Below are 12160 nucleotides of genomic sequence, written 5' to 3' on the forward strand. Positions count from 1 at the left end.
CGGCCTTTATCCCTCAGAGACCTTGCGTGGCTTTGGTAATGTAGTCGTGCCAATGGGAATTGAAAATGGGAATCCAATATATGCGAGCCTCTGATTCCATATCTGATCTCGCCTCTTGCAGTAAATGCGCGCCATCTGTCTCACGCCCGGTCATTAAAAGTGCATGAGCGACAGAGCAACGCACGAGACCGGCATTGAAACTCTTATCCTGGCCCAGGCGCCGCAAGGCTGATAAAGCGTTTCTCCAGCGTGAAATCGCTTGCTCCCACTCAAACTGCTTATGAGAATTCCTTGCCAGTGAAATCCAGAGGCGGAAAACGTAGAATTGAGCATTATAGTCCGGTTCATTAGTAGATGAAAAAGCGCGTTGAAGCTCAAGCAGAAGCTCTTCGGCCTGTACAAACATATTCCGTTCCAGGTAAGTCTCTGCCAGCGACATTCTTAGTCGTCGGCCCGTGGCGATGTCCTGAGTGCCCTTCTCTCTCATCGGAGTTAACTCATGAAGCAGGAGCTTTTCTGCCTCAAGCGGCTGGCCCAGCTCGCAACGTAGGTCTGCCACTTCCGAAAGGAGTACCCGGTACCAGCCGGTTCCCTCAAAGTACTCATCGAGGAGGCAGCTTTGAAGGATACCATCAAGTAGAGTTAAGGCTTCATGGAAGAGGCCCTGGAGTCGAAGGATCTTGCCCAGAGTTATGTCTCGGGCTCTTGATGTGATTTTTTCAAGAGAGGAAGGGACATCGTCCAGCGGCTGCCACTCTGTCAACTCCGCTTTCGCTTCGACGAGCTTCTGTTGGCGGATTAGATTCTCCGCGAATGAAATGATAAGCTCCCCACGTTGGGCGTTATATCTCCGACTCAATTCCAACTCTCTCTCTTGGGGTGCAGCCGCGTCGTGCAAGAACCTATGCAGGGCGCTCTCCGACTCCTTTAATTTTCCTGACATTCTCATTACCGAGCTCTCCCTAAATGCGAGCCAGGCACTTAGGAACCGATCATTGTCACCTTCGAGGAGCTTTTTGGTACGGTCAATTGCCTCGACCTTCCACTTTGCATCCGAAAACCGCGAAGCGGCGAGAAGAGTCGATGCAAGTTCGTGCCGGAAGGAGGCATGGTCGCCGTACTCGAGACTCATTGCATCATATTCAGAAAGGGTTCGGCTCAGGTGGGGTAACAACTTCCTTCCAAACTCTCCATTTCTGTGTAGGCATTAGCTGGTGACTCCCGAATAGAAAAGAAGGAACCTACTGCTGCTCAAGGAAGCGATTCCTCGGGAAGGCATGACAAACGAGCAGGAGAGCTTGCCATCGCCATTTCCTCACATCGGACGACGACAACCGCTTTACAGCACAGTACTGGACAAGCGGATGAATGGAAAAGCTCCTAAGCCCTTCAGATTCTTTATTGCAGGAAATCAGTGAGAAAGAAAGCAGCTTCTCCACGGCCGTATCAAACTCAAAATCTCCTTGGATGACCTGGATCAATTGTCTCTCCACCCCTTCCATTTCCGCATCCACCTCAGTCATCTCACCATCCTCACCCCATCTTCTTTGGGGAGAGGAGCCTCGATGTAGAAGCATTTCCGGAATCGAAGACGGTTCCAGAAACGAGAACAGAAGAAGAAGTGAGGCGGCTCCTGAGGACTCTCGCTCCACTTGCTTAAAATTGATTTCCCAGGTTGTTAATACTGCCTTTTCAGAGTCTCCAAGACGTGAAGCAAAGCCAAGCAAATAATCTCGCCGAGTTGTATACAACCTACAGTATTCCCGAAGGCTTCTGTGCCTTGAGCGGACGAATGCCCCGGCCTGTACTAAGGCGAGAGGAAGAGACCCGAGGAGGACTGTGACGGTCCTTGCGTCTTCAACATCCCCTTCGGTAGGGTTCTGGATCCCTGACTTTTCGAGTAGTAGTTGCACCGCATCATTTTCCGTCAGGGGACTTAGGACGTGGCCGTTCTCGGCTATGCTGCCAATCACCGCCTGGTCACGACTGGTGATAATAATGTGGCCCCAGTTCACGGCCGGGTAAAACTTATGAAGTGGTACGTTGTCCAGATCGTCTGCATTATCGAACACCAGAAGCCACTTATTGTTTTCAGGCCGAGATAGCCAGCCTTTAACGGCGCCAATCTTGTCCTTAGAATCTCCAAGCCTAAGAAGCTCATGTAAGCGGTCAAAGTCTGCCGAAAGCGAGATCACTGATGTTGCGTTTATAAAGGCAATCCCTGACGGGTATTTTGACAAATTTTGGACGGCATAGTGCAAAGCTGTCTGTGTTTTCCCCGCGCCCCCTGCGTCAGGTTAGCAAAGATCATATATTGATTATCGTGCATAAGTTTACCAAGACCGCATATTGCGAATGTCCGTCTGCCTTGAGCCTTCTTCTGGTCTTCGTGGAAGTACGTATTCAGCATGCCAAATACATCATCTCTTCCACGGAAAAACGAGCATGGCTGCGTTCTTAGGTCGAATGGAATAGAAGACTCTATTTAGAAGTCAGTATGTCCATACGAGAATGTCCGTTGAATTTACCATTGTTTTGGTCCATGAAAGGTCGCATTTCACCCGGATAGCCGCTGCGTAGGGTCTGGGCAAAGTCTTTCAACCGAGAAACCACGGGTCGAAATGACCGATCCTGCGAAGATCTGAATCTTGCGATATTCCTGTGGTCGGCGAACTGGGGGACGGCGATCTCATGGGGAACATTTAGAATCGCAGAGCGCTGGTCGACGATCTAAGGGCGGGTTAGCCGGATGGAACTATGAAGGCATTCTCGAGATGGAGTTACCAGTCTTCTTAAAAAGGGGCCGATGGAGGTGAACTCGAGCTCATAGAAGGATACAAGTTGAACTTTCCTCCTCCTCTTGAGGAAGTCTTCAGTAATTTCTAACAGGACCTCTGAGTCCTTCTGCAGCGTCCCTATAAGCGCACGGGGAGTCCTGATTGGCGAAAATGCCGAGACAATATTTGCCAGGACCTTGCCCATGGCTGCGAGGCTGCTGCCGTTATGAGGGGTGCCTAAACCCCGTCAGTAGACGATATATATACGAAGCCTTGAGATTATCTTACCAAGGAATAAGATCCCGTATACGGCTTGTTGGACCTGCTCTTGCTCCTGGGTACAACCTATCAACAGCGCCTTTTCAGCGGCTAAGTATATGTCCGAAAGTAAACCAAACGAGGACAGTCACCTTTTTCGCTATAATTCCCCCCAGGCTGTGGCAAACAAAGACAATAGGCCGGGATATCTCCTTAATGCTGAGTTAGCCAAACTATGCCAGGAAACGGGCCAGCGTGGCTGACATCTTCTGTTGTCCGTAGATCTACTAGCTCTGCGAGCAACTTCGATGATATGCTTCGTAGATCTTGCTGCGCGGTGAAATTCTTGAAACGAGCATTGTATCCGAAAGTCATAATACGAATATCTGGAATCGCTGCAGGTAGAAGATCTCTTAACCACATTACTTCAGTTTCAGAGTGGGTCCATGTGTTGATAGGGTCCCCGTTGAGGCCATGGATCGCGACCAAACTGTATCTTCGTAAGCCCTCGCCCGCTTCCATAGCAAAATATAACGATGCATCTGTTTGACAAAATGCTTACTCGAAAACGGTCTTATGAACCCGGTTTTTCTCGTCGGTAGTTGATGGGTCATGGAGAATGATAATCCCGTAATCAGTGTCCTTTGTCATTTTGTGGCAACTAAGTAGTCTAGTTTCGGAAATATAATTGAGTTCAGGAGGGAACATTTGCATTGTGCTGGGCCGGGCAGTTAAAAGGTCCGCGACCCATAAAGTTTCTGACACGTGTGATGGTGGGATGATTAGCTGGCAATATGCAAGTCATCATATGCTGCCAATACAATTGTCTGAGGAGCCGCGGAGTGCATGCTTATATTGGGTGCGAAGTGCAGAAATTCGATGCCTGACCTCCAATCATCCTGCGATTGTGATGTAGGACCCCGCAATGGTAGGACGATCAATGAAGATTTATCGCCCTATCGGCCCTTGCTCCCTACCTATCAATCAGGTATATCGGATAGACAGATGACATACACAAATGAGGCCAGTTTGGCGTAGCATAGGTGAATTAACTAGGGACTCTTCCTCACAAGATTCTCGATTTCTTTCAACCATGTAAACTATTGCCTTCCGTCTGGATCCGGCACGGCCCGAAGGTAAGTCCCGGAAGGAAATGGACCACTCAGGACAGACCTTTCTGGTCCAGACCTGTGAAGATCAGGTTCCCCATGAGGCGGTGCGACTGTACGAAAGTTACGATATATTCCACACCGTTGATTTGCTGTGGGCATGCTAGATATGCCATTGCTGAGGTATGGCCTTAATTTGAACCACTTTGGATTCAACCGAAAATGATTAAATGACCTCTTCAGCTGTTCACGCTCTGAGAAACCATAGAGATTCGCCCACCCAGCGTTTCTCTCCTTTAGATTTGTTTATACAATCAGGGAAAAATATGTAGAAGTAGATGGCTTGCACTCACGACTAGATACATTTTATTACCCCTGGATGACTGGAGTAGAGGGAACTTACTCGACGCCAAGCAACATCATCAGAATGCTGACTCACATGCGTGATGACCTGCATCGCGTCTTCCGATTTGTCTGCCGGGCATCCTCCGCCCAGTTTAGTGTAAGATCAAGTCTTGCGGGAGCAAAAGTTAATGACCAACTTGGTGTTGACTAATAGAGGACACTAAAGAACTAGATGCAAATCAAAAGAATCTTTAAAGCTTACACCAGCTTAATCTGCTACCACTGGAAGCAACGCGCCCAAATGAGACCAACCAGAAAATCGTTGATTCCGATGAGTTGCTCTGCGTTCAGCCTCTCTGACTCTCTTCCAGGCTGCCCAAGTCTCCGCCGCGTGTACTTAGAACCGTCGGAAGCTCCCAGCAGATTATCACCAGACGTTGACCTTCAGCGTGATGTCAATTGATCCGAGGCCACTGCGTTTGCATGTCAGCAGGCCAATCGAGAACATCGAAACATGTGCCTAGCTCGAGTATACACCTGAATGTGACAGGGGGCTAATAGTCCCATTGATCCAGTCCTATTGATCCAGTCCTATTGAAGATACTACCGACGATACCGTGCGATAATATTCCCACATCAGCTGCACAGCAGCTTCTGCATTCCGAAGACATTCAAAATCGTCGTCTTGAACACCAACAAAGGTCCATTGTAAAGAAAATTGTCTCCCTCATCAAAGTAGATCTGGTGAGCTGTCTCCACATTGAACCATTTCAATATATCGTATACGACAGGCACGTTCTTAAACCAAGCACCACCGGCCAGATCCTGGCTTTTCCTTCGAAGCATATCTTCTCCGACCATTCGCAGTGCTCCGTGTGAAGTAAGAGAATGTAGGCCATCCGTACATACTCATTCTATGTCATCGATCGGATAAGATTGGAGGATCGCCCTGAGGAAGCTATGATCCTATCGCGGGCTTTAAAGGCTCAACTGATCACCATAGGAGAGTTTTGGAATCTACACGATCAGCTAACGTCACAGACACGCGCAAAACAGCTACTTTACAACCTTCGCAAGCGTGCGACATGAGCTTGACTGCAAGCGAGCCACCTTGACATTGCGCGGTATCTCGACACCACGGTCTATGATGCAAACCGAAAAAAAGAAAAGATTTTCAGATTGAAGAGCGGGTGCTTCCGCAGCAAGTCTACTGGAGAAAACCACAAGTCCGTCGTCTGTGTCAGTGGAGGCCGGGTGGCGGCGAATGAACAAGCAGCTTTTTGTGGCAGTGCACATGTGGCTGATTAACTCTTAAGGTATCACATGTGGCGGTCAGTAATATTTGCGGCTCCTGAACTTCCAGAATCCATGTAGCCAGTATAAGCCAACCAGCTTCCTCAGCAATCCGTTTGCTTTTAATGTATCTCATGATCTCTCTCCCTTTTTCTTCCCCAGCAATGTGGAGGTCACGGCATTGTTTGGTTCCGTTGATGCTTGTCACGAGACTACCATTCCTTTCGTCGGCATGTGGGCCCAACTCCCAACAGCCCCTCACTAGGAAGGCGTTTCTTCCCCGATAAACGTCGCGCGATGTTGTGTTTCTGCTTATCCCCACAATAAAACCACGGATAAAGCTCTATTCCCAGGTCAACACTGGAAGGACTGTAAGCAGATATACCTAAAATGAACTCTCGAGGTAACTGACAGTGCTGGGGCATGATTAGCTACGACGACATATGCGCCGCTAGCGGGGTACGCTCAAGATGTCGGAAACGTCAGTATCACCAAACAACCCAGTCAGAATCCTATCACCTTCAGACACACTACGACCATGTGCAGATGCGATAGTCGAAATAACTCACAGGGTTATCGCAAGCTCCGAGTCTCCTAACCCTGCGACGAGGTTCGATCTTGGAGAGGAATTTGCGCCAGTGATAGAGGAAGCGAAGAGGCTCTATCAAGAGGTGTGGAATACCCGAATATGTCCATGACCCGCCTAATAATCATTAGATGAAGTCGTTGTCAGTATCTCCTGAGATCTCCTCTCACGGTGCGGTTTTTCAGAAAAGCCCTTACGTCGGACGACTACACGATACGATTGTGGTGCCTATAGAAAATTTGAGTGGCGTTAAAGTTACTGTCCGGGACACGGCTGGAAATGCCGCAGAGGTTGACTGGACATGGAGGAATTTCCTATTCGCCTCGCGTCTCACGTATGTAGACATTGAGAGGGGGAAAAAGGTCGGTGCTGTGGTAGTTCATTTTCCTAGAAAAGGGTAGGGCGGCTAAAGCAAACCCGGTTATCTATCTCAAAACTATGCCACTCGCATGTTGGTATGTATAGGAGATTTTGTTGGCCCTTGATACCACGGCGATAATCTTCCCCATTAAACAGAAGGACGGGGAGTCATTCCATGGAGGCCTATATGGAGCCTGCTAGTGCACATGACATTTTCTAATAGGTGGTATTCAGTAGTGGCGTAGATACTCAGGAAATATGACCAGGAATCACGTCACCTGTGACTCCTAGGCGCGCTGCACACTGTCGATCTGCAGTCTACTAGAGATCGATCCGGAGCCCACAACCGATCCCTTGCCCAGATTTCCTTGGGTCCTCTCAGTTCTCGCAAATGAACTGCGACCATGAATCGACATCTCCTGCTACCTCCGAGTTGATAATTGCATGGCCAAAGAGATGATCCATGCTGTCCAACTGGCGTATTTGATTTATCCCTCTTGAAGTCCTAGGCAGTATTTGATCATTCACGATCGAGAACTGTGACCAAGAATCAACATCGCCAGCGGCCTCAAGCTGCTGCGGAGTATTGTCTGATATCGCCGCAAAGTGGAAAGTGGATAGTTGATCAGCTTTCGCTAGCGTGGCTGGTGCGGATTGGCCACTCAAACACTGGAACTGCGACCAAGAATCGACATCTCCAGTGGACTCTGGGTGGGCGGTGCTACTTGATACTTTTCGATTATCTGCTGCGGGTGCGGTGGATTCACGTTGGTTATCCGACACAAAGCACGACCACGCGTCCACATCGCCCGGACTCCACTCAGAACATATTCCAGACTGTGCTGCTCTGACGGTGCTGCCCTGCAGCCCTGGTGGTTGAAGGTTCTGGGTTGAGCACGGCCAGGCGGATATACCCAAGTCCGAAGCGCTGCAGGGGAAGATGGACCAGGAGTCTACATCCGCATTCGGCGGGACTCCTCCCACTGAAGTTGGGTCCGAATGGTCTAAGACGAAGTTAGAATTCTGTCTTTGTTTGTCTGTGTAACTGTATGAACTGACCTTCGGAGGTAAATGCCTTTGGGTACTGTTCTAGTGGGTCTACCCATAGCAGATCTTCAAGCGGTGGATTTCTTTGCGCGAGTGACAGGGCTCCAGCGGTATYACAATGCGAACCTGACACATTACAATCYGCATTTGAAAAGATTAGGAAGAGCCTTACTAGAYGATTTAAAGGGATTCAAGATTGTGTTAATTGGTGGGAGGACACCCTGCTGGCCGCTCGCTGTACGGTTGTCAGTGCATTGACTTGGACCGGACTTTGATATTTTATTAACCTTTTGAATATACCAGTTTTGAGCACCCATCTTCACCAATGATCTGCTCGGGCTTAGATGACGTTGTAACCCCAAGAGCTGCTTCATAATTTCTACCGTTCCGTTGTTCGGCTGTCGTCAACTGGGTTGGTAGATAAGAGATTAAGACATTTCCAGAAACGTCATTGGTGATACGACGCCTTTTTGCTGTCCGGTTGTCGTGAAATTCATGACACTGATCAGAAGGAGCACCTCTCTCAGGTGTACCAAAGGTCGGGGTTCTCTTGGATGATGGAAATGCGCTGCTAGTCATCAGGATAGGGTCTCTGACCTGGGCCTTCAAGTTAACAAACCTTTCCCCTGATTGCATATGTGCGGACTCGAATGAAGGTCCTGAACGCCTTTCATTTGGATACCCATTGAAAAAGATATCGATGGGAGGGAGGGGCGCACGCTGGTGAGTTTGGTTATGGTTAAGCTGCTCATAAATTTCTGCGCTTGTTGGAGTGGTTTCCGTTTCTTTATGTTCTGCACAGTCCTGGCGTTCCGGTAGTGCAGTCTTTTTCACCTGGTCATGAAATGTTGGTGCTGTTACGCCGTAATGATTAAGGTTGCTGCTAGGGGAAAAGAGCGGGAAAGGGCCATCTCCTTGTTGACAAAGCTTGTACTCGCATGTGAGGTTTCTAGTAAGACCTGCAGATACTCGTGTTAGCTTTGCATGAACGCATGGGAGATGGAAAGTTATACTTTCTGTTGCTGAGTCACGGCCTTTCTTTGATACTGGAAAAGCTAAAGAGGGCTCTACTACCTCCGAGTAGATCTTCTTTCCTAGTGGCAGCGCTACCCACTCCTCGCTTCGAGCTATGGGCGCATAAGCATCAGAAGGAAGAAATATTGGGCAGGGTAACGCACTAGGTGCAATATGATCATGAAGAGATGTCTCCGAGCTAGGGAGCAGGATGAGCCCTTCCAATGTTCGACTAACAATGCTCGAGATCAAGTCCGTTAAACAGAAGGTCAAGATTCCGTGCACCACCTGATGAGCTTCTATTTCGCAAGCAAGCCGATGAATGCCTCTTCTCAGAAGAGAGGAGACCAGAGACATCCGTCTTGTTTCTTGCTTCTTCGGCACATGGTGGAACCAACTGCTGACTATGTCAGTCAAAGTAAATCAGAAGTGTGTAAGCTCACGCACAAATATTCGCTATCGCCCGGAAGTAGAAATAAAATCCCCACACCACCCAGGTCGGCTGTTAGTAGATGATAGCGTTCTCCCTTCCTTACCCAATCACTTATTTCCCTCGCAGAAACAGTTTCACTGGGGAGTAGTATTCCTGAACGGTTGACAATGTGTGCAAGAACGGTGGATGTGTAATGAACAGTCGACTCCCTGGAATTACTTGCAGAATTAAGCCTCAGCCAACATTGCTGGAACAAAATGTACCACAGAACAGCAAATATCCGGAACTGAACTCGGTCTTCGAGATGAAGAACAGGACGGCGGGGGTCTCTCAACGTCAGTGAATCACTAAACGTGCGAAGGACATAACACGTCTTTGCGAGTAAACTTCGATAGACTGTATCTGGTGCCCCTGTACATCGTTTGAGAAACTCCCAGGGAAGTTTCCAGCCGTGTATCTTCTGTTCCAAGTTGATTGGTATTTTGATAGGTGAGTTCTCGGCAGCAACGCGGTCGACTACATTTGAAGGAGGAGGACGGACTTTGGGAAAGACCTGGCCTTTGTGATTGACGATCTGATCAGTTAGCGCGTTAGCTCTCCTCTTTACTATATGTATTATTACCTGCTTTTGGCTTGAATATAAAGGGGCATATGTCTTCTTCGCTTCATTGTCGACCTTGTCACAAAGCCCTGAAAGATCGGTCATCGTCTGAATCCAGTCCGCCAGTACTGGCGATGTTAGAAAAAGGGAAAGAGGGAATGAGTTGGTGACGGATTGTGGCAGATTATGCACCAGAAGCTCCTGGTTGACCATGGCCGACTTCCCCTCATCTTGTTGTAGGGGCTTGACAAGGTTCCCATTGGCTGCCCTACACTAACCAGTCATCTTGCGATTGCGGTCATCAGGAGGCGTGTGGGTCTATTCCCTGTTTGCCACTTCTTTGTCTATCGATTTAACCAGGTCGCCAATCAGGAATAAGGGCTTTTGTTGGTTCGTACAGAATGCAAAGTTGTTCAACTAAGGTCCCCAAGTACGCTGACTTTGCTGCGGTCTTCGAGCCACCGTGTTTATCGAGACAACCCTTTTTGTCAAGAAGTGCAACCTGAACAGCCTCAAAGCATTATTTATTGCTAATATAATGGCTTTTTCCACTCTGATTAACTTCGAAAGAATTACAGCATACACCTGCTTTTCTGAGCTGCAAATCTATTCCCTGCACTAAACAACGTATGACGAATTGAATGCTGAACACCCGCGGTGTGCCTCGTACCAGGAAAGGTTACTGGACCCTTAGCTTAAGAGTCTCTTTTCGTAGGCAAATGGAGGTCCCACGAAGTTATCTCAACCTCTGTAATTCAGCCAAGGATCATCACAGAGCTGTCGTGCTGTCGCTCGATGTTCCGGTTCCCATTGCAGCATTCTTTTAGCAAAATTGAGGAACAACTGTTTGTCATCTCCATCCAAGAACGGAGTAAGGTTTGAGAAACTGAAGTCCTCTGCAGGAATCAAATCCGGAGACCTAAATTCACCTATGAGAGACGTAAGCACCAAAGAAACCATTTAAGGATGGAAAGTTGTACCGTTTTTCGAGAAAAGATCAGAACATATAGTCTGGTCAGCCCTCTGCAGAAGTTGCAATGGAGGAGGGCCAAGAAGTCGAATCATCTGGGCTAAGTGAGCAGCTCGGCTGTAACTACCACTTCTGGGATCTTTCCCATTAAAAAGGGTGGTATCTGCTAGTAGCTCCCAGAGCTATCCAGTTTAGTTATAACATACCCTAGTTATAATGCATGGGACCTTACCACATTTCCTAAGTTCCATATATCCGTGCTGTATGACCATGTAGTCTTTAAGAGAACTTCCGGTGCGCAGAATTGCAGGGGTTGAATATCATGATTATGAGACTGATCACCAAAAACAGCAGAACTGAAGTCACTTATTTTCACACATCCCATACCTCCTTGTAAGTGCCCAAAATCAGGCCGAGACTGATAGACGCGACGACCAGCACATATCTTGTATGGAGGAGGATGGCTTTCCTGATAGTGTACATAACTATCAAGGACACTGCTGTTTTCGAATCCCACTAGGAAATTGTCTGACTTAAGATCTTTATTTTTGTTAACCAAGGCCAAGGAGGATAAGTAGCAGGTAGGGAGGTTACCAGTATGTATGATATGACATTCTGTATGAAGAAAGTCAAGGCCCTGTAGTAATAGTTTCAAGAAGGGCTTCAGCACAGTAGGAGGGACACCAGCTTCCCCAAGGTGCCTCCCTAAAAGCCAGAGTGGCTCTCTTAATGGTTCATACACTAAGCATGTATGTTCCCCTAGAGGACCCTGGATCCCAAAAGACTCCTTTGCTACACGCACGTACCCTCTACCCTCGTGGCTAGACCTCAGTCGAGAGATATGTTGAGATATTTGGGCCTCTTCCTGGGCGGACTTTTGCTCTGCAGTTCCGCAATTCGATATTTTCAAAGTATAATACCGGTGTGACTGCCAGCGCCATCTTCTCCTATTAGTGCTGCTTCATAAAAGGAATATAGCTTGTTAACTTACCGCGAACAGTCCTTGGCCAGCCACACAGTAGAATTGACACCCCAGCCAAGTTTCGATATAAGGCGGTATTTATTGTGAATAAGCTCCCCAATGTAGGCAGGATAATACTTATTTGCATCGTAATAGGGACTTCCATCTTCTTCACCACTGAGGTCAGAACGAAGAACACTCTCGTAGCTGACCATCCTCACAGACGGAAAAAGAGAAAGTTTGGAACGGAGGAAACGCTGGATCGACATTGGAATATTAGGATGCTCTTGGAGCCGAGGGTCGGCGTACCGTTATTAAATACTGGGGATGTTTTTGAACATCGGACCGTTATTACTTTTATCCGAATACTTATGACTGATATTGTTGCACTATTATTTTCGTTCTC

The 12160-nt window shown here is 48.0% G+C and overlaps 2 protein-coding genes across 2 annotated transcripts; both read right to left on the bottom strand.

The window, feature by feature from the left end:
* Window positions 1-13: 13 nt before the first annotated feature.
* Window positions 14-3686, bottom strand: Asppvi_005845 (LipA and NB-ARC domain protein; the record flags this gene model as incomplete). Its single annotated transcript, XM_043301757.1, has 8 exons — window positions 14-1196; window positions 1246-2287; window positions 2338-2481; window positions 2529-2730; window positions 2785-3014; window positions 3066-3111; window positions 3300-3525; window positions 3598-3686. The coding sequence occupies 8 exons, from the start codon at window positions 3684-3686 to the stop codon at window positions 14-16; spliced, it is 3162 nt and encodes a 1053-aa protein (XP_043157692.1).
* Window positions 3687-7106: 3420 nt separating this feature from the next.
* Window positions 7107-7834, bottom strand: Asppvi_005846 (uncharacterized protein; the record flags this gene model as incomplete). Its single annotated transcript, XM_043301758.1, has 2 exons — window positions 7107-7732; window positions 7831-7834. The coding sequence occupies 2 exons, from the start codon at window positions 7832-7834 to the stop codon at window positions 7107-7109; spliced, it is 630 nt and encodes a 209-aa protein (XP_043157693.1).
* Between the last annotated feature and the right edge of the window lie 4326 nt (window positions 7835-12160).

Source organism: Aspergillus pseudoviridinutans (genome assembly GCF_018340605.1).
Source record: "Aspergillus pseudoviridinutans IFM 55266 DNA, scaffold_4, whole genome shotgun sequence".
NCBI classification, from domain to species: Eukaryota; Fungi; Ascomycota; class Eurotiomycetes; order Eurotiales; family Aspergillaceae; genus Aspergillus; species Aspergillus pseudoviridinutans.